The 24044-nt window shown below is 35.7% G+C and overlaps 1 protein-coding gene across 4 annotated transcripts in view; it reads right to left on the minus strand.

Annotated features, from left to right (window-relative positions):
* The window catches only part of LOC145688104 (uncharacterized), a 114317-nt gene that overhangs the window by 59166 nt on the left and 31107 nt on the right, over positions 1 to 24044 (minus strand). For all 4 annotated transcript variants that reach the window (XM_081761848.1, XM_081761851.1, XM_081761850.1 and 1 more), the window contains exons 4-5: positions 19706 to 19830; positions 12322 to 12473 (exon numbers count right to left, since the gene is read on the minus strand). In XM_081761848.1, coding sequence (XP_081617974.1) covers positions 12322 to 12473; positions 19706 to 19830 — 277 coding nt within the window. The remainder of the gene's footprint in view (positions 1 to 12321; positions 12474 to 19705; positions 19831 to 24044) is intronic.

Consider the following 24044-nt stretch of genomic DNA (forward strand, 5'->3'; position numbering starts at 1 on the left):
CGAAGTCCCTTTTCGACTGCACATAGCCAAAACAGTAAAACTATTGTCTGACTGCTCATTCTAGCTTTGAAACTACACCTAACGTAAAAAAAAAAAAAAAAAAAAAAAAAAAAAAATATATATATATATATATATATATATATATAATAATAATAATAATAATAATAATAAATAAAAATAAAATTGACCAAAATAAACACGTTGTTACTGATCTCGGTTACAATTTCGGCAATTAATCACTGCCTTCAGACACCTTATCTCATGTATGATTTAAGTTATAATTGGTAGTAGTAATAAATGTTCGCTTTCGTCAGCTTTTTTTTTTTTCATTTCAAGTATTGTCTATTTGTATACGACAAAGGTCATATGCCTTTTACACAAAATTCCAATTCGAATCAATGTTTCTTATTTATCAACAATTCAGTCGGAAAAATATCACGCAGAAAACGGTTGTAGACTTTAGATATATTACCTTGATGACTCATCTTCCTTAAGGAATAGTGTAATTGCAGTATATAACAAACGGTTCACTCACTGTACAGTTTCGCACTTATGAAACTGTTTGTGAGATGGACAGTATAATAATGTGCATTTCTTACGACTCATTTACACAGTTTCCATTTATAAACTACATAAGATTTTCCGCCTTTGTAACAATCTTGTTGAGTATGAGTGCGTTGTTTCTTCCTGAGAAGAACCGCTTCTCATTTAGTCACGTCAGAAACTCTGAAGAATACAATGATAAATTCTTACGCAAGTTATAAAAGGTACGTATTATTTACAATGATTACTTCCGTTTAATTAAAACCATGGAAATTTTAACAGTTCGGGGTTCATAAATCATTACTTAAGTTGATCTGTCCTATAATTTTAGTTACACTTGAATAAGATGAAGCATGACACGGCACGAAAGAAGCCAATGAAATAACATTTTTTTCTAGTTTGACGGCCCACGGTTATGTCCTTTAGGCTAAACGGATGATTAATGAAACTTAAGGATTCTGAAATTATTTTTTTTGTAATCTCCCACTGGAAATCGAACCCGAAATCACATGCACCAAAGTGTACACGCTATCGAAAGAATAGGCATGGATTTGTACTGCAGTATATTTATTAGCTGTCTAAGATAAGAAATAGGTTTTATATTGTAATGTTTTTAACTAACTTCAAGTATAAATGTCTAACGCATAAATCAGCGAAAAGATTAATTTCAGTTGAGCTGAAGCGTTCCTTTCTAGCACTGGGGCACGTAAAATATGAGCGTACACTAAAGCGGAATCTCAACAGCACGGCCCCATACCGAGGTTTCAATCCCAAATTTTGTGGACACCAAGCACGTGTTAACTACTCGTTGAACTAAAACTTCAAGTTAAATCCGAAATAATATTACAATAAATTTACAGATTTGGACCCATGAATGTTCACCACTTCTGTAATATAACTAGAAACACTGACGCATTGTCATTCATGCATATATGAAAAACACAAAATAGCTAGGAACCACAACTTTCTCCCGTTCAATTACATCTTCAGCAAAAATCATATGGGTCAAGATGTAATAATAATGTTAAGGTACGGAATGTGATCACGTCGTTTTTTTTTCTTCTTTCTTTTTTTTCCAATTTCTTTTAACTGATGTATCAGTTAAATATCTTTCAAGTATCCATGGTGAAATAATCTGCTAAGCATACAGCTGACACAATTGAAATACATTTACGTGCAACAAGTCAAACAAGCATTCCTAATAAAAGCTGTGATGAATCTGTAATAAATGTAAGGTGAGCTTTCAGAGCTAACTACGTACCCAGACAAGGATACTGGTAAAAAAGCTAATGAAATTAATTAAAATTTGATCAACTTCAGCAATACTTGACATCACAAGATATTGTGGGAATAAATAAATAAATGACGAGGTACGCAGACCAGTAAACGGTTAACTATCAGTGAAAATAAAACTTCTGTGCACTCTGATAGTTTCGAAGTGGCCTCGCTGTCGCACTATTTGAGCACATGAGCTCAAATCTGTATAATGAAACACTTAGTAAATATATTCAGATATAGTAGAAACTCAATAACATACCTACTCTTAATATGAAAAACAGCATGTACACTTGTTTCTTTTTCATGCAACAAAGCTATTTTACAAAGTATGTACACTTTCCAATTCATGGAATACAGTACAGAAATCGAACAACGAAAATAAGATGCTAGAATCTATTGTTCTTGAGATACGAAAGTATGTATACTACGAAAAAGTAACGGCACATATAACCTCAGATACACAGGGGATATTTGGACACTGATGGGCAAACTTTTACGTATTTTATAATAGAATAACGTACTGAATTCAACCATTTTGAGACTACAGATTGGAAAATGATGAAGAAAAAAACCCTGTTTCAATAGTTTTAAAACCATGTTTATAAAATTTGAAATTACACTAGTTCCTCGCAATGGTACTTATTTACAAACTACACCAAAGTCCCCATTTCCTATTTGGAAAGTGTAATTAAAACAAAATAGGAATCCAGGAAATTTCGATGTGAAGTAGAAAGTTTGTAACGAATTTAAAAATTAAAAATGAATGAAGAATACAGTAAAGAACAAGAAGATAGGACAGAATTTAGGTAAGAGCAAAGTAAAGGTATATCGGTTTCATACTAGTGATCAAAAAGCCACGAAACCCATGAAGCTTTTTTTTCTCACTCTCTCGTCTTCGTTCACATGACATGTGAGATAATTGAGACAATGAACTTGTAGTACTGTACCACACTGAAGGAAAGAATTTTTATTCTGAAAGAGTATATAAGCAGAGAGTTGCTATGCAAAGACACATTTTGAAAAGCATACTTGAATAAACCAGCCACTAACATCCGTACGTTAAATTCAAGTTAAGTGGGAGCGTATCAGATGTCCCTCGAAGTGGCAGATCGACGTTCTCACCTAGGACAAACTGATGGATATCAGTACAGCCACTAGGAATAGTCCGCAGATGTCCTTGCTCGAGTTATCTAGTCAGAATGATGTCTCTTACGCTACAGCATGAACAGCTGTGAAGAAATCAGTGCATACATTTTTATGCAGGCCCCGGTACGTATTGTAATATTTTACTTTTTTTTGTTCTATTCTTCAATTTGGAGTGGGATGGGGTGGACTCACTCACTCACTCTCACTCTCACTCTCTCTCTCTCTCTCTCTCTCTCTAATAGGAAGAGAAATGAACATTTTAAACATCTATAGTCTCTGCTTTTTTGGTTAGTCGTTCGGATTAGCAGATTTGTCTTCAAAATTATTAAACTGAATAGTAAAATAGTTAGAAACTTTTATCATTTGAAAAAGTGCTGAACACATTAATCAAAAATAAGTGAACTGGACCATAAATGAAAATCAATTTACTATCCGCATATAACTATCCTACTAATTGTGCCACTTATATGTGGACAAAAATTATTTTGCTCTTTAGTGTCAAATTAAGTTCTGGTACAAATTTGTTTCATTTGCAGTCAGCCGTGATCCTATAAACCACGTATAATACTACACTACCTAGAATGTTCTGGTTACCAACAGCTGACATGATCAACAATTGCTGTTCCAAAACAGTTTTGAGTTCAGTTGATTTTGAGTTTAACGTCCCTTTCAGCAAGGAGACTATATGAGATATATGAGACGGGATCTACTGATTAACGTGCAACTTGACCCACATGAGCTCCCGCCGGGAATCGAACCCGGGTCTCCCACGCCAAAGGCGCGTACGCTAACCACTTAGCCACGAAGCTGCTTACAAAACAGTTTTATTTCACAGACCACTCACAATTTACAATCGAATTCACATATTTTAGATTAATGTAGTAAGCACTAATTTCCAAATGATTGTAGAGGGTTAACCATTTTATTACTCAATTTGCAACATGAACATGTGACGCCTGATGGGAAGGAGTTGGACAGACGGGGCTTGGTTTCACCTTGACGGGTACGTGGATTCACAAAATTCGAGTTAGTGGTCGACTGTCAATTCGTATGTATCACATGAATCTGCTTTCATGCCCAAAAGATTGACGTATGATGTCCAATGTCTTGAAAGAAAATTCTGGTTCTGTTCCTTCACGTGACCATCAATAGTGAACGTTATCTTCAGCTGGTCAGGCAATGTTTTGCTACTTTGATGAAAGAAAATTACAGATATCAGTAGAACAGTGCAGTTTCCCCATACCGCTTATGTGATCATGGAGCATTTGGAATCGGTGTTACCGGGGCGCATCATTTCCAATCCACTGTGCCCACTTCGGTCCCCCAATCTCATTAATTTTTCTTATGGAATATCTGAAGTCAGCAGCTTACACAATCCATTCGCTTTCTTTGAAAGAACCACAGACCAACATTTCACGTGCAATTCAACGGACATGGTGAAGCAGTAAATAGTAGCCATTTTTAACACTTTTTGTACTACCTCCATTGGTTTTACGACTTTCTGATCACCCTGTATTTAGCATTCCATGAATATTTATCTTGCAATTTTCTATATCCAAAAATATGACAGATTAACAACTAGAAATTAATGGAATTTGTATGAAAAATGTTAAGGTCTCTTCCACAAAGGTTGTATGATTACTCATTACTTTAAATTGGTTTTACACTAGTTACGACTGTACAATAAATCTATCAAATATTGAAGCATGCGCATCATTCTCTAATCACTGTGTTATCTGTGATAATGGTCAATCATTTTGTCTATACTAAGTCACATTATGGCTAACAAAGGACAGGCAAAATACCACAAAAGAATCTGCATGAAGTCATATAGGGTTCATAGTCATAAAATGTACACACAAATAGTTACTCAAGTCTAGATTCTTCCTTCCGTATAAATTACCTATCCTCTGTTAGCATAGTGTGATGAATTTTATCAATATAAAATACGACCTTATGTGCTTGGGAAATACACGCAATTATAAATACGTTGAAGCAAGCAGAGTTGCAAGAGAATGCATTTCATAATTAGCACTTGAACATGATTTGAACATATATATGATTTCAACATATATATTTGAACATGGTTTTATATATAACTAATGTAACACGAACACAAAAAATTTAAAATTCTTCTTGGGTCTACGGAATCATGCTGGGCAATTGCAACAATGCTTGTTCATTTACGCATGCATTTTTTTTTTTTTTTTAATATTCTTGTTTTCCCAATCAAGTTCCTGGAAATAATTTCCATGGTGTAAATAGTCATTACGAAAAGTAACTGAATGATTTTTAAACAGAAATACGTAATTTTCCCAACCAGTACAGTTTAATCGAATCGTTATCAACGATTTGTTGTTTTGCTTCTTTCCATTACATACAAGTTCTATTTCTCAATAATACTCGGTGTAAACACACAATATTCTATATTCGAAAAAAGTTAACAGGTACATTTTCCGTATTTAAAAAAAAGTAAAAAAAAAAAAAAAAAAAGAAAAAATTATACAGTTTGCACAGACACACTTAGAGAGGACACTTAAGGTGTGGAAAACTATTTGACAAGAAACAACTGCACTATCTCTGAAGGTAAAGTAACTTATTTCCACTTTACGTATAGAACAAATACTTACATGGCTAAATGGTTAGCGTTCTCTTCTATGGCGCGATGGATCTGGGTTCGATACCCGGTGGATTTAGTATCCACGTTACAGTGTAAGTGAACTCACAATTTAGGTGCTGAAAAGATACAAGTACCCAGGCATACTTCTGAAAGTCAATTCTGACACTAAATGGAGCTGTAAGTAACTAATTTACAGTTCGGAGGTAATACGAACAGCACTTTAAAAATCATTTATTTAGAAACATAATTTGGATGTGCTTATGAAGGGGGTAAAATAGACAATTCTCATTTAATACTTCAACTATGAGGTTTTACGATTTATAGAAAGCTTTTATTTATTTTTGTATTATTGTTATTCTTTAAGCTTAACACCGACGCTATAAAAAACGGATTATAGACTACTAGTGTGTCTCCGAGATGTAATTCCACCAGGGTTTGAGAGTAAGCACACATGCAACGAAGGTAAGTGCAATCAATGAAATTTAACTACGTGCTCTTATTTTGAACATAAATGTATGGTGAATTAATCAGATACGTTAATTCAACGTAGCAATCCGTATTTGCTACAAAGGAAATACTGGTGTAAACAGTTGTAGCCAATAACATCCCTTGCGGTGTTTCCCGAAGAAAACTTCTCACTAAAACACAAGATATAATTTAGTTGTATTCTGAGATTATGCATTTACTTGAGGAAGAGTTTCAATGCAGCATATCACAGTACCTAATCACAGCAGATAAAGTGTCATATTTTGAAAGATCTATCACACGACACTTCTAAATGTTCCCACGTGGAATTCATATGAATAAAAAGTATCCTCATACATTGTGACAGTGTGTTAAGAATTTATCTTTACAAATATGATGTGGGAGACTAGATTTTGATTTGGTTTTAGCGTCCCTTTCAGCAGCGAGGCTATATGAAACATGGACCTTCAGCTTAACGTGGGATTCAAACCACATGAGTTCCCGCTGGGAATCGAACTGGGATGACTTCAGGTATCTAAGAACAGGCCAGTCAGAGCTTTATAAAATGAAGAAAAGCACAGCAGATCAACTTCCAATATAAACCACCGATATGTTGCAGTATGACTTATTCTTTTTCAATCCAAAGTAGCAAACGTTGGCCCGTGCTCAAAATTCCATCACGCTCAATTATATAAGTATCGATGTATTAGAAAAAGACTAGTTGTGCACGAAATAAACTATCTCTGACTTGGATATGAATACTTGCTTTCATACAGAAAATAACTACTAATTTCGCATTGCATGTTGGAAATCGTATGTTTTGACATATATATACATATATAATCTTAAAAGCAGGTTTTGGATGTCCATTCATTTGCATCTGAAACACCTTAGAGGCATAAACGTATTGAAATAACTAAAATTTAAGATTCCGAAAAGAAGGTTTCGTATTTTCTTCCTCCCCAAAATAACAGTAGCTTATTAAAGAGCGGAACTAAAATTTCCTATTTTCTGGATACGTATTAAGACACTTCAAAGTAAATAAAAACGTGTTCCTAAAACTACCGCTAGGTAGGCAGGCTGACTATTTGCGAAATGGCTTCCAGTGTCAGGAAAAGGCATTCTTAGTCTTACAATTTTAATGTGAGTAGGTCGGTTCTTAGTGTGAATTTCGAACACCATTGAACAAAGAACCTTATTTTAAATAATATTAAAAAAACAGGCTGCAGTTTATAAAGGTAAATCGACAGGCAGGTGTTTGACCTCTGACACGACAGTGAAAAGCATTAGACAAAACATTTAGGTCATGGATCTAACATTTTACAAGTTTTCTTTTAATAGGGATTAGGAAGGAAAATATCTGCAAACTACTCCAAGATGTGCGAGAACTATATTGATATTTGATTAGTAACGAAGAGCACTCATATTGAGAATTTATGAAGTCATTAAAAAATTAGTTCCATTACATGTTTAGACAATTCATGAATAAAATACAGCAGATTTAAATCGTTCAAATCATTTTTAAATGTCCTATAAATATGCTCGGATTTTTTTTTAAAATAGTGGAAACACTTGCAGCTTGCTGCTCGAAAGTTGTGCGCTGTAGTAACACAAAGGATGCATGTGAAGAGTCTAGCCGTTGTTACTTCTGTCAAATGACCATCTGTAGTTCGTCAGAGGGGGGTAGAACGGAAGCGTATGTTGAAGCAGGCAGGCGGTGATGAAAATGGAAGATACCTCTGAATTCTGAAGAGGACAAATCCTGTGCGCGCTGTTATTTGGTGTGTTATCCACAGTGGTCAGTGTGTCGAGGAACAGCGCTAAAGGTGATAGCGCCAAAACAATATCGGCGAAGTGTAATAATGGAAGGAACAAAGTCTCACTGGGATCGTCGGCCATTGAAGAGGGTTGTTATCAATGCCTATAGAGCAAATGCGGGAAAAGTGACTAAAGAACTCAATCTGCACCTGGACCTGGCTACTGCGACAATGACAAACCAACGCGAGTTGCATAATCTAAACATTCACCGTAGGGTTGCAATTTCCAAACACCAACCTAAAGAAAATTGTTCTGAGTGCATGCGAAGTGAGTTGCCGATGACTGGAAATGTGTAATATCATCCGATCCGACCCATTTAATTTATTTTCAACGAAGCATATATGTATATATGGCAGACGCCCTCTGCCGTAAAATACGGCGGCGCTCTATGAAGCTGGGACCGCAGTTTTCTGGTTATTCCGTGGATGATGTGACTATGTTCATAGTGCATTACTGCCACTAATTATCTGAACTTTCTAGGCAATCACATACATCCTATAGTCCAGATGTTCCCAGCCAATGACGCGATTTCCCAAGATGACAATGCATCATTTCAAACTGCTGGAGCTGTTGAGGCGTGATTTCATCAACATGGGGATGAAATGTATCATCTACCCTTACTAGCCCAATTATCAGACCTCAACAATACTGAACACCTGTAGTCAATGCTGTAGCTCTGACTCCGGAACATACATCATTTTTCATCCTTTGTAAAGAAACACTGCTGAACTGCATGAGGAACAGTTCCATATTCTTTTGGAAACCTGCCATAATTTATCTGTCTCCATTCCACGACAAATCAAAGATGTTCTGCAGACTATTCCCACGCCATATTAAGTAGATAAGTTTCATTTTCTTTCGGTGTTTCCATTATTTGACATATATAGATCGTGTAGAGCTTCGTATTTGAACCCTCGATTGCAGGACTTTGTCTTTCTGCGATGAGCTTTCGTAAACCAAAAAGTTTCTGCAAGAATTCTGTAAAAAATGTTTGCAGAAGAAACACTTGTGTTTGTTAAAAATACGCTTTACGCGACGTAAAAAGCAGTTCAAACTATATTCCCGCGAGTCGTCTTTGCATTCAAGACATCTACACATAACAGGCATGTTTTTACTTTTCTGTTGGCTATATATATATATATTTCCTCTGGCAATTTTTCTGTACAGGCGCGGCAAATTTTCTGCGATCACATCGCAGATCGCGGAATGTTCTGCTATGGGGTTTAAACCTTACATGTTTTACGCAATTTGTTGGTAATGTTAATACTGTGATACACAGAGCATCTCAGAGAAAGTCCAAAAGTTGTATTTATAAAATAAATGAATAAATACAGTAAAATGCAGCCGATAACCTAGAAACTTAATATCTAGTCACACACTTCCCTTTTTTAAGTGACTCCACTTACAGCAAGACAATATTCTTTGAAGAAGAAAAATTATATTTTTATTCTGTATGTATATGAGAAAAGTCTTTTGAAGAAGGGTGGTTACTCATTTTTCCTTAATACGAGATGTAACTGAGGTATTCTCCTATGAGCTCACTAAAGCTGCATATCCTATTTTCCACCAATTCAACAGAACACAAAATCATAAGCTGTTCATGTTTAAAAATCTATAGCTCGCATCTACTACAGTGTCTTTCAACCAGTATTTCTTAATATTCCTCCTCCTTTCTCTCTCTCTCTCACACACACTCACGCACACACACATGTACAGATATGTATATATACATCTTATACACACGCACACACTAAAACGGAAAAAAAAGAAAAAAAATAAGATAAAAACAGAGGGGAAATCAGGCAAGACATTTGCGTACACATCTACGTTCAAAATACTAAAATGTTTGTTCTTCCAAGTTTCATTCTCCTTTGAAAAGAAAAAAAGCTTTTCAAAACCAAACCAGTGCAGTTTATATCGATGGCTTATTGCACGGAAACTGAATATAATAAATACTACTAATAGCTCCAGAATATTGTGCATACATATATCCAGATTCCATATGCTTTATTGCCGAATGAATGCCATCAGGAACGACTTTAGTAATAAGGAAGAACAACTTTCAGTAATAATCATCTGAACATTCGCTCAATGTAAAGAGATTTTTTACTCTTCCATAACAGAGTAATGTGCATATAGTATCATTTGTTTGAGAGCTTGAAGTAATCAACTGCACGCAGGCAACACTAAAAACTGACACAACAAGATGTTCCAATCATCAAATTGAAGAAAGTATCATTTTTTCTTAATGTATGACCAAAGTATGTTAAAGGCATGTAGTCAAAGAGTGATGGTAACTATTTCACATAAAATCAGACATAACTCTAGTATCATGTTTATTTCATTTCTGTAACGTTTATAAACAATTACACTATATAACTTCATATACATTGTGATCCTTCTGCAACTCCAACCTCGAATTTAATTTAATTTTACATTATTTCCACTTTTTCTTTAACAGAATGATAGCCATTTAATGTTGAAATATGATGTTCTAAGAAAATTACCTGAAGATGAGCGATGACTTCAAGTGACATGTTGTGATGTTAGCCGAACGATGTCAATTTTAATAGGTTTATGCGCATATACGATTGGTGCCAGAAATATCCATTTTATTTATTTACTTTTCTTCTTACTGCACTTGAAGTCCATCTTTACAATAAAACCAACCTTCATGAGCCTTACATGGGGCAGTTAGAACACCCAATTTAAATACTTGAAGTTGTTTTACAAATTACAATATAACCGTAAATGATTTTGTTGTACGAAACTGATGCGATTCAAACCAATGTATATAAAATTTTCGCATAAATTAATTCGTACATACAGTAAGTTACGTTTACTCTTAGTGCATTAAGCCATCGGTATACCTGATTTATGTGCAAAAACAATGCAATTCTGTAGTAGCCTCTCACTGAAAATTAACAAAACAGAAACTAACAATGTATTGACAAAATAAAAGGTTTTGGGGAAAAGTAACAGATTCTTCAATTTATTTTAAAACCGGTAACAGTTCACAAAGGCTAAAAGGTTACCCTAGCCCAAATTCATATAAAAATAAAGGAACCAAACTTGTCACTTGAATTTTATCGCCTAAAGGGAAAATCCCTACTACATCTTTCATGTGGATATATCTTATCAAAGTTAACGTGCACACTGCATGCTCTAAAAATAAATCTACAATATAGCAGAATGTACCAATGCGCTCTATGTAACAGATCATTTCTTAAGACCATCATCAGGCATTTTATTCTCATATTTCAGTTACATTCCAAGCAGAAAACAATTACATAAGGGATAAATAGGTATTCATACATATAACATTCCTATACATGCAAAGACAAAAAATAAAGTTTCTGCTAGGGCACTGCAGTTGGACTACCACCTTTTTAAATTCACTGAATTAGTTTTTCTTTCTTTTTTTTTATTTTTAACGTTTCCATGGAAATTTCATTCCGCCACTCGAAATAAATTACAATAAAACTGTATTAAAGAAATATATGATAGATAGTTGGACCCAAGTTATAGATGCTAACAATTTATTTCATGATCAAGCGACCGATAAATTCACTTAGAATAATAACGAAACCCTAAATCTGCATATACACAATTCCTAAAATTCTAATGAAAGAATCCCGTTTCTACGAGTACCGTGTGAAAATATCACAACATACAAAAGCACTTAACCAAAATTTATAACATGAAGCAGTCTGAGGAAAAAAAGGAAACAAAATACACTGAAAAGTACAAAGCTAAGATAAAATAAAAAGTAGAAAACAAGTTATGACTACCTGATCTCCTTGCCTTGACCCTTTGCTTGGTTATAAACAATCTTCTCAAAAAAAAAGTATAAAACACTACCTACATTTTAATATAAGTACCTTTATCATCTGCTAAACTAGCTTACGAAAAATGGAAACAAACCGCAATTTAAATGTTTTTTTACTTTAAATATAAAATTAGACAAGTTTTGCCTTCATTCAGCCTTATGTCCTTAGCACGGTGGATGAATCAGAAGAGCGCAAAAATATCTTCAAATATATGAATTCACTACTGTTATTTAAATCCAATTACGGGTTATATGTCATGTAATGGTCTTTAAAAATATCAATTAAAGCCTTCATTACTTATATAAAATGTGATACAAATAACTCATACAATAAATTTCAATGACAAAGTTCGTAGACACGGGATTCTGTTTGTGTAGTTGATACTTCACTACAAATTATATCATGGTTTCATTATGTGGCTAATTTCGTAATAGAAAGTATATCTGAAGGTAGAAAAAGAAAACATGATTCAAAATCGAATATAACATTAAACCATGGAATAAAAATTTCCAGAAACAAAAGAGGGAACAACATAAAAACCATAAAAAAAACTCTTGTTCTACATGTATTACCCAATGTAACACATTTCGCCACTGCTTCTTGGAATGATCTGCTTCCTACCTGTAACACACAGGTTCCTCTTCAGGGGTACCTCCATTCGGACAATCACGGGAGATGTGGCCCACTGAGCTACACAAATAGCATTTCTTCTCTTCTTGGTCACCATTAGGGCAATCAACTGAAATGTGTCCTATTTTTCCACATGCGTAGCACTGCAAAGAAATGAAAAGGCAGCTTGTGAGTAAAAATTATGTAAATTGTGTGTACGTAAATGACTTATACATAACAAAAAATAACTTTTATGAGAATGTCCCATTATTATATTTATATTTATGAGAATGTCTCAAAAGTACATGAACAAAAATCTCATACTTGATTTGCAAAATCTGCTCTTAGTCGCACGAAATAAGCTGCACAATAAATACTAAGAAGATATTGTAACAAAGATGTCAGAGTGCAATGACAACAGAAACTGTAGAAACAAAATACATGACCGGTTACTATGCAAATAGCTTATTTTTAAAAAGCATTTTGCAGGAACGCACTGATGGAAATTAATTTCAAAACACGCAGTTCTAGTTCACGGATATGTCCCGAAGTAAGTACACAAAAAGGAAGCGATGGTAGGTGGTACTGATAACAATATGACGCCCGAAGCACCTCCCGAACACGTACAGTGGTGCTAATTATATGATATTATATTATATGATATTATATTATATTATATTATATGATATTATATATATATATATATATATATATATATATATATATATATATATATATATATATATATATATATATATATATATATCACTGCAACCGCGTGTAGAAAATTTAAATAGCTTGAAGTGAATATCTCAATTGGTTAAAGAAGCTTCAAATTTGCTTGATTTACTTTAAACAGATGGAAATACAGAACTTTTCAAAGATACGTGGATATATATCACCAGGTACTTTCGAACAAGACTGTATACGCTTAACAAGCCTGTGTAACCAACACGAGTGGTCACGCAAGCAGTTGTTCGGACAGGTAGGCATCTGTACATGTGCAAAATGTGTCCGGCGTATGGTATCCCACGCTCGCAGTAGTTGGCGATGGTAATTGCCGAAGCCAAGCTGGTGGTCGGGAGTCGTTACACCATATCCATCCAATGCTCGATCACTGTTCTCCAGTTTCCTCCCACATTATCATTTCACCAAAGATGAGGCTTCGGTCAGAAGAACTAGCAGACCAGATTAGGAGTATACAAAATAGAGCACACTCAACTGATCTTGGTATGGAGACGCCAGTTATTTTAGTGGAAGATGAGTCTTGCAGGTAAGGTCAGTGCACGGAACTGAAGTCACGAATGTACGATGCACTAGACACACTCGTGAATAAGGACCAGAAGCTAACGGAATTGGTAACATACGAGTATTCAGTGCGTCCATACCAGAATGGCAGGCGTGGATCCTGTATGGAGAGTGCAAACACGCTGAATTTTCCCGCTCACCTTTACATCTACGGCCAAGTACAAGGCTGTCACTGTGTCCAAGACGAAGTACCCTTATCACTGAATACCATCTCCCTCCATTCGAATCTACGGATATCTCTCAAGACGTTCCCGGCTACAAGGAGATATTACGGATAACCGTGCGAGAGAAACACACACTTGTCTCGTCTTGTGCGAGAGGCTCTGGTCCCACTGGCAATTACGGTCCTGTCAGTAAGAATGCTTCGAAGTTTCCCAGTCTTATATCTGCTGTAGGAACTCTTTCCACCTATCAGGTACACTAACGTCACTGACCCAGCGAGTGGCAATTCTCTGGAATGAACACCCAACCTACTAGAGGGTCACGTTCGAAGTCACTTAACTGCACAATAGGAGATTTTTTTTTTTTTCAGTTTTACGTCCCATGGCTATGTCGTGTACTCTAAAAGGGACTGTGATGAGAATGAGTGAAATGGTGTAATGAAACTGGAAAAATCCGAGGAAACTCATGTACACGGTGTTTGCCCACCACAAAACCAACTTGGCGTGAGCTAGGATTGAACCAAGGACCTCATGCACCAAACGTGAGAGCTCTAAAAAATGTGATCCCATCCCATCCCGGGTAAAATACGGTAAATTAGAAATTCCTATAGGGTCTTTTAGAGGTAATCATATTTTCCGTCATACATTGTATCAAAAATTCAAACCAAAGACTGAGTTTATTTTTTCTTAGGTTAATGTCGCACAATCATGCGCCGAGGTTAAGGGAGACGGGAATGATTATAATGAGTGAAAGGGCATAATGAAGAGAGGGAGAGGAAACGAGAAAACCCCTACGCACACGGCGTTTGCCACAAAGTCCATTTGGTGCGAGCTGGGATCGAACCAAGAAGCCCATGCACCAGAGGTAAAAACTGTACCACTGAGCCACCATGACGAATCAGATTATGCATATGGGGTGCTCTTACATGTATCTGCAACCCCTACTTATTCCTAATCGGTCTGTCAAATGAAGCAGATATGGTGCGGGAAATGTTCAAACTCATGAATACGAATTCTATGTACAAGTAATTACTAAGCAACGATGGTCCCTCACTTCTTCATTGATTCCAATACTGTCACATATAGAAGTTCAATACGAACACTTGGTGGTCACTACGGCGGAGCAATTACCATGCTTCTCGCAATTTAATATGTTCCTTCTTTGAACTTTTTTTAATATCATTATTCAAATTGAATTATATATATATATAGGGTTAGACAAAAATAGACAAAAAATCTAAAAACACTTCATACAGGACATGTAAGTTTGGCCCTCCACTGTACAACGCGTGTTGCGGTTACCGATCGTTTTTTGTTTTCAGTGTGTCATGTGCACTTTCCTCTTCCGTCAGCAGTAATAAGTTCACCTGTGAGTGTCGTGGTGTGAAAGTGGTGCGGTAAAATGGGCGACCTGACAGACTTCCTAAGAGGCATGATCGTTGGTGCCCGTCTGGTTGGAACTTCAGTGGTAACAGTGGCAAACATTGTGGGTATCGAAAGGCACTGTGTCCAATGTTACGAGGGCATACACAATTCATGGGCAAACGACGTCTGCAAAGCACAACACTGGTCGAAAGACAATCCTGTCAGATAGGGATCGGAGGGCATTAAAACTGATTGTAGCAGCTAAAAAGAAGACCGCTGCAATGAAAATTACGTCTGAGCTCAATTCCGGCCTACAGAACCCGGTTTCATCGAAAACAGTGTGACGGGAACTTCATAAAATGAAAATTCATGGCAGGGCCGCTATCGCCAAACCCCTGGTCACAGCAGTAAATGCGAAGAGGCGTATCCAGTTGTGCAAGAACCACAAGGCGTGGACTCATGAGCAGTGGAAACACAATGTGGTCCGATGAATCTACCTTCACCTTGTTTCCAACAACCGGTCGTGTTTACGTATGGAGATCACCGTCGCAGGCCCCTATGATTCAGACTGTCTGCTCCCAACTGTAAAGCATGCGGGTGGTTCTGTTACAATATGGGCAGTGATATCGTAGTTTTCTGCAGGTCCCATCATAGCCCTGCGTAGAATGATGAATGCTAAGGTGTATGACGCCATTTTGGGGGACCAGGTTCTACCCATGGCCCAAATATTGTTCCCTGATTGTGATGGCATCTACCAAGATGATTTGGCACCCTGTCACGCTGCAAAAACGGTGAAATTATGGTTTGAGGAGCATGACCAGGAACAATCACACCTGCCCTGGGTCCCACGATCACCAGATCTCAACACCATTGAGCCATTGTGGTCTGAGTTAGAAAGGCGTGTTCGGTCTCATTACACTCCACCAGCATCCCTTAAGGAACTGGAGCATGTTTTGGAGGAACAATGATACAAAATTCCACACAGCACGATTCAGGAGCTGTATACGTGCATTGCACATCGGATCCATGCTGTTTTGGACACAAAAGGAGGCCCCACACCATACTATGTATGATTTTAACACTTTTGCAAACGTTCTAGATTCTTTGTCCAACCTCTGTATAGGCGAAATATGGAAGTGAATTATATCTCCCATGTCACAATCTGAAATGCATTAAACAATACAACTTTTGTTAATTAACCATTTGCACTATCTGGAAAAGAATAAAAAAATCACTCGTCACAAATTCTATAACTTCCAATTAATTATATATGTAATGCCCGGATTCGATTGACAGTGCTAGTCTCCCACATAAATTCACGTTTTCATTCTAATCCCACTTAAGCAGCAGTGAGTCTCGTCTCAGTCACAGTCCTGGAAAGAGATTAAACTTAATCAATAAAAACTCATAGTATCAACTTATTTTGATTTTTTTTTAACCTCCACAAATACTCTTGTACACTTATTCATAGTTGTATTTGAATATTAGCTTGAAGTATGTATATACCTCCAAAATATTGGAGTGCAATATTCATTATAACGCAAGATTTTAAGGGAAAATATTCTTCTATGTATTTCAACAGTAGGAAAGCAGCAGTTCATGGTTTTCTGAAGTTAAAATTATATACATAGAGCTTCCTCCAACATTTTCAACTTACTCAAATCTTCTGGATATTCTATACAATGATACCACCAAGTATGAAGAACGGCTTTCATAACTGATTTGTTATGGGAACACTTTCCTCACTTTTTTGTTTCAAGTAATGATAAGTTTTCTACAGAATTAATATTGGTGAACTTGGAGGCATTTCCAACAGTTGATCGGAATATTACAAAATTGAATAAGTGATCTGATCTCATGTCAACGCTGTAGAGAAAAGTGAATGCCGGTATTAAATAGAGCATATTGATTCTACATATATAGAATCAAATCTTTGTGAAATTGAGAAGGAAACGCCTCATTAAAAAAAAAAAAAAAAAAAAAAAAAACTACACTTACAAAGAATTATACAGCTGCAGCGCAACAATTTGTAATTGTTGCGTGGAAAGACGAATAAAATTACGAACAGAGTAATCTTTTCCAACAAAAAGTAGTTTGTAATTGTAGGAAATAACGTTACGGTAAAATTGCAGAAGAGGAAAAAAATAACGAACTAAAAAAATGTTTCTGCGAGAAAACAGTTCACGGAAATCTTATGTAGAGATGCTTTACATTAATTCTGTATTCAATTATTTCGTATCAGAATAACAATGCTTTACACATCGTAGATATCGCTCTATTTATGTAAATGGTTTTTTTTAGAGACTGGCAACCTTCCAACTCACTAGACGTTTATTCTACAGGGAATGTATGTTACATTTAACTTTAAAACACTGAACGGAAAATGTCTCAATAATAATAATAATAATAATAATAATAATAATAATAATAATAATAATAATAATAATAATAATAATAATAGTAATAATAATAATAATAATAATAATAATAATAATAATAATAATAATAATAATAATAATAATAATAATAATAATAATAATAAATCAGCGAATTTCAGAAATTGGACATAAGTGGCATCGACAACAATACATGTTTTCTCTTGCTCACTGCATGTCCACAAGGTTTGATGCTATAAAAAGGTTAGAAAGAAGGGATATAGGAAATAATTTCGGAAAGCCATAACTAGTATGCTTGCAGAAGCAAACAGTCCTCTGATGTTTTAAAGTCTATTGTAAGTACAAGATAATCATTGGTCTCATTTACTTTTTATGCCTCAAATTAACGTTTCATCTCATTTGTTTTATGTAGTTTTGTTCCAAATAGAAAAATGTTATTTTATTTATTTATTTTTACTAGTGTTGTCCATCACAATAAGTACCTCTACGATGTTTTCCTCCGATTAAGGGGTGTAGCATGAAAAGGAAACTGTTGTACGGAAAGTAAGTACCAAGAGACTTCGACCTACAGCTCAACCAAGAAACCGAACCACATGAGCTCCCACCGGGAGTCGAACTCTGGTCTCCCGTGCGGAAGGTGAGTACATTAATTATATAGCTACAAGGTAGCTCTGGCTGCATAGGTGTAACTGGATAAAACAGAAAAGGTAGCACACGAAATCAATGCAAATTGGGCGGTGCCACAATGATGACAATGCTGCAAAACTACATCTCTGCACAACATGCAGCACACAAGTTTGAATGAGAAAATATTTGTGGAAGATGATTGTATTGATCCGTGCTAGTGTTGCTAAAATAAAGTTATCAGGGCTCAAAGACGACATTTGACTTTTCTGAGACGCAGAGCGATTGGTCTACGAAAGGCACGAAAAACAAAATATTTAGTCATGAATATCCTTTAAAAATTTGTCACGTTTATAAAAAGAATTATAACGAACATGCCAAATGACAAAGACGTGGTCAAGGTCGTGCAAAGATCACAAATCCATAAAACAGCTATCATTAGTCTGGAGCCTCTCCATTTAATACACACATCAAGTGACTTAAGAATTTGCTGCGGCTAGAGGGCGGGCTGTGTCGAAGTATGGAATGTCGGAAGCTTTACAAAATACCCCTGTTTGCAAGAACAACTACTGTCTGTCTACTCTCAACTCACTGGTAGTCGCATGCTCCGTTTACAGGAAAATAAGGTTCAACTTACAGACCGAGTCCCGAATAAGACATCCGGAATCCAAATAAAACATACCATCCCTCAAACGTCAGGGAAAGGGATAACTACGGTCATAATTTGCTTGTAGGAAAACATCCTCATCGATCAATACAAAATCCTCTCACCGCTCGGATATAACGATGAGAACACAGAATAATGAGAGGATTTCGAGGTCCTATTTTGTCCCAAATTAGTTTCATGGGAGCTAATTCTCCCCCTTCACAGCTATGAAGCTTCCCTCGTCAACGATTTCCTTGTTAGTGCAGATACGAACAGCTGGAATGGTCAGCCGAGTCTCCCGATCTAAATTTGATAGAACATGAGTGAAATGCATTAAACAAACTGATAACAGAACGTAATTTGCCAGAAAATTAAGTGAGTTAAAAGAGGTCCCCGCGAAAATTGGTGTTTGATGTCTATGGGTCGTATTGGTAACCTTATTTTCAATATGGATCGCCGTTGAGAGACCTATGTAGTAGTTCCAGGTCATTACATTATTTATAGAGTATAGCTTTCACAATTTGCGATACAGATGTTTGTCCATGTAACCAAACAGTAAAGGTATGATTTCTCCTTTGGTTCGTTGTTTTGATTGTGTTTGGTATGATGTTTGCAAGATATATATAATGCAAATCAGTTTATAGTGAGTGTTTACAAGAAATTTTTCCATCAAGTATGACATACTTTGTTCACGATGAACGTTTAACAATAAGAAATTCATTGAAAGTACTATGCTATGATCTCTGTTAATGCACAAAATTACTTCCAGACCCCATGACATTTCAGTGTAGTTTCTAATGTAGAAACATTTGTAATTAATGGAGACCCCATAAAATCAATACAAAAGATAAAACACAAAATACTGGACAAACAAGATTACCAGCAGTAGTACTTACTTTACGATCATCCTTGTCACATTCTCGACTTATGTGGCCGCTCTTTCCACAAACGTAACAAGTTTTTGATGCCTCTGGACACTCACGAGCAATATGTCCCGTCTTGTTGCAATTATAACAGGATGCTGAAATAAAGTATATTTAGGTCATTCAGTGAGTTGACAATACGGTTAGTCTTGGTACAAAGTCTACATTAAGAACATTTAGATGGACGGGATTTCTCTTTGGATAGTAGCATATATCTAATTAAGAGTAAACAATTTATTGCAAAATAAAAAAAAAAAAATCTCATCCATTCAAGAGTTACCATGCGGAGTAACGTAGGGATGTACGTAATAGCAACACATTATAAGTAGCACTGCGTGATCCAAATAAAGTGTGGTTATTTTTAGAAGTAGTTAATTTAGAAATATTGCTTTAAAATTAATTAAATATACCGGAAACTATATTAATGAACTGATAATTTTCCATATTTCCCAATTCTAGCTATTATTAGAACCACACTAAATGATGGTAGTTTTGGCTGACAATTGAGTTGAACGTCCGTTTCAGCAGCGATGCTATATGAGACGGGACCTAATGATTAATCCATAAGTAGTCGTGCCCTCTTTTGTGACAGCAGTACTCGCGCGGGTGTACAGTAGACCCGCAAATTAATATTTTTTTTACAATAAAAATATTTTTTGTTTTAATGTAGCATAACTCTAAGACATGTTTTTAAAAGTATTGGCTGCAATTAGATTTTTTTGTACTCGTTTTGAGATATTTTGTTATATTTTTTCATCAGGACTTCTGGCTAGCAGCAAAACATTTACCCTTTTGGGGATCTGTATACACTCCGCGAGAGTACTTAAGGGTTAACGTGGAATCCGAACCACATGAGTTCCTTCGGGAATTGAACCCGGGTCTCCCACGCCAAAGGCGCGTACGCTAACCGCTTAACCACGAAGGAGCTCGCCTGACAATTTAAATCTAGTGCTTGGCCAGTAATCTTTTCAGATCAGCAAACATCCCTAGAGTGATTCCAAAACTTATCACCCGAATTATGTTTTCGCAACTAAAAGATTTGCCCATCTTAAAATTTTTACCACTGTGATAAGGATCACATATTACGATGGGGGGAAAATAAATTGTGACTGTGTACTGGCCAGATGCCGCACAATCAACTGTGTCGTGTGCGGTAAGCACACTGACTTCCCATGTAATATCTATCATTCTCTTGATAAACAGTCCGATTATTCTTTCAAGTAGTTAATTCCTCATGACACTAGGCAACATACATCTTATAACACAATGTCATAGTATATTATTTTTAAATGACAGATTCTGTTCAGTCTTAAAGTCAAAAATATTGATTCATATTAAGACACTTAAGAATTAATATTACCTGAAAACGAACAGTTAACTCAATACAAAGCTTTATTACTCACATTCTTCTTCATTCATTCAGTTAACCGACTAGTGAGACCACAATTTTACACTTTTAAGATTATTAAAAGCTTTACGGCTTGACAAAGTAACCTCAAAGGTCATCTGAATCAAAACTGGAAGAACATATTAGCTTGGTTAGCCTCCCTTTCAGTACCGAGATTATATGAGACGTAAACCTACAGCTTAATATGGAATCAGAACCACATGAGCTCCCATCAAAAATCGAGCCCGAATTTTCAGCACCGAAGATGCATAAGTAACCATATAACCACAAGAGAGCCACATAAAATATTAGTGAATATGTCGAATCAGATAGATTGTATCTGAATGAAGAAAGCGAATTAGTTGAGATTAGCACTACTAGCTCAACATATTGAAGTTGTGCTTATTTCAACCTCTGACGCTCCTTTCCATGTAAGGAAAACGCAGAAGAATACTATGTCAAAATGACACTCTACACTTTTACCACGTTCTGAGTTCAGTTAACGTCCCGTTCAGCAGCGAGGCTATATGAGAAGCGGACCTACTGATTAACGTGGAATCCGAACCACACGAGATCCTGTCGGGAATCATACCCGAGTCTCCCACACCAAAGGCACGTGTGCTAACCGGTTAGCCACGGACGATCTCTAGCGCGGTTTAAGTACGTAATATTTTCCTCATCACCACATTCTTCATTATACGTTAAAAAGTAATAGAAAAGATAAAGTGAGCTATTTGTTGCAACCCCCACTTTTTTCTTTCCTATATATATATATATATATATATATATATATATATATATATATATGAACACCGAGACACGTCTCTTACTGTTTAAATTAAAAATATAAATACCAGATTCCATGTTTCTAATCTTAAATTTCGAGATATGGCCATCCAATTATAACAATTGTTGTCCCATCCTTTTTCTTTTCTTTTCTTCTAGGGCAAACAAATAAAACTTTGAAACATGTGTCTAATTATTTTAAATAATATGTCCAAATACTCAATTTCATGTCTAACATTCAACATCCGAGATATGAACATTTTAAGATAACTGCCACTCCCCTTTTTTTCCCTTTCCCCGTCGAATTTCCAAAAACCCTATCTTAGTGGCACTTTGCATCATAAATTCTATACTCCGTCCAAATTCCAAGTTTCTTGCTTAAGCGGGTTGACCTGGGCGTTGATCAATCCGTCATTACGACCAGGGCTACCTTTTATATAAGGGAGATTAAAAGCCTAATATCAAATTTCATGCCTTTAATCTTAAGGGATTTCGAGATATTTACCATCTTATATTAACAATTACAACTCCCACCCTCTTTCTTCTATCTTTTTTCACTTTGTAGGGGAAATTAAAAAATTACTGAAACACGACTTTAATGATTTCAAATGAAAATTTAAATACTAAGTTAATATCTCCAAGGATTTCGAGAAAATGAGATTCTATTATAACAACTGTAACCCCTACCTTAACCTTTCCGCTTTCTTTGCTTCCCTTGAGGAGAGAATAAAAAACGGTGAAACACGTGTAATTATTTTATCCCTTTGGGAATGCAAAAAATTAATTCCTTAAAACCACCCAATATTACGATTGAATATTGACTGATTTATTTGAGAAATTAACCGTAGCTGACGCTTATAAACAACGCTTTTCTCTGTCCAGATGGGTTTATATACCACACCCGTCCAGTAAAATTGGCTGTGTTTATACGCCACGCCTGTCTATAAAAGGTTAAATGTCAATAAAAGCTTTAAGTCCATAGAAACTTACCAAATTTCATATCATTACCTTTCAGAGATATGGGCATTTTACTATAATAACTGTCACCCCCAATCACCCCTTGCAGTCGAATTTTGAAAAATCCTTCCTTAAGGGCACCTTACATCACAAATATTATACTTGACATATCTTTACTCTAAAAGGGTTTCGAGATATGGCCATCTTATTATAACAATTGCAATCCCCACCCTTTTCTTCTTCCCTTCTACGGGAAACTTCACAAAACACTTAAACACGTCTTTAACATGTTTCTATTCTTAAGGAATCCCGATATATGGCAGTTACTTTAACATATTACAACTCCCTTTTTCTTCCCGCTCTAAGGAAAACATCAAAAAACGCTGAATCAAGTCTTTAAATATTTTGAATTAAAAACCTAAACAGCAATTTTCATATCTCTAACACTAAGGGATTTCGAGATAAAGCTATTATTTTAACAATTGTAACATCCCAATTTTATTTTTCTACCTGACTCTTTTCTTTTCTTCTAGGTCAAATATGAGAAAACTGTGAAATACATGCCTAATTATTTTAAATGAGAAATCCAAATACCGAATTTCATGTCCCTAACATTCAGATTCCAAGATCTGGAAATTAAGATAATTGCCACCGCTCTTTCCTCCCATTTCCGTTGAATTTGCAAAAATCCTTCCTTAGTGGGACCATCATCACAAATCTTATGCTGTGACTGCTGGGCGTTGATCAGTCAATCAGTCAGTACTACTACTTTTATACATAGAGATTACCGCCATATTATTCATTACACGATATTTATTTATATAATTATCCTAATAATGTACAATTCAAGGGCAGGTGTGCCCTACTATTCGTGTGAAATTCGAACACCTAAGGTAGCTCAATGATAGAGCACTCTGGTTCGATCCCCGATCATGTGAATTTGAGATAGAAAATATTGAGAGATGGAAAATATTCTGAGAAAATGATTTCCTCTCATTTTCATTCCACATTTTTTTAAATATTCGTCCAATTTTATTAATCACCCGTCTTTAGCCTACAAGGGATAATCACGAGACGCAACAGTGGGAAGTTTTATATTATATATATTTGGCCTAATCTCACTGACCTTTCCGAACTGTAAATGTCACAACTACCATACTACAAAAGAGAATATTCAGTAAC

The sequence above is a fragment of the Thermobia domestica genome, chromosome 6 (genome assembly GCF_964235325.1).
Source record: "Thermobia domestica chromosome 6, izTheDome1.hap1.1, whole genome shotgun sequence".
In the NCBI taxonomy this organism is placed as follows: Eukaryota; Metazoa; Arthropoda; class Insecta; order Zygentoma; family Lepismatidae; genus Thermobia; species Thermobia domestica.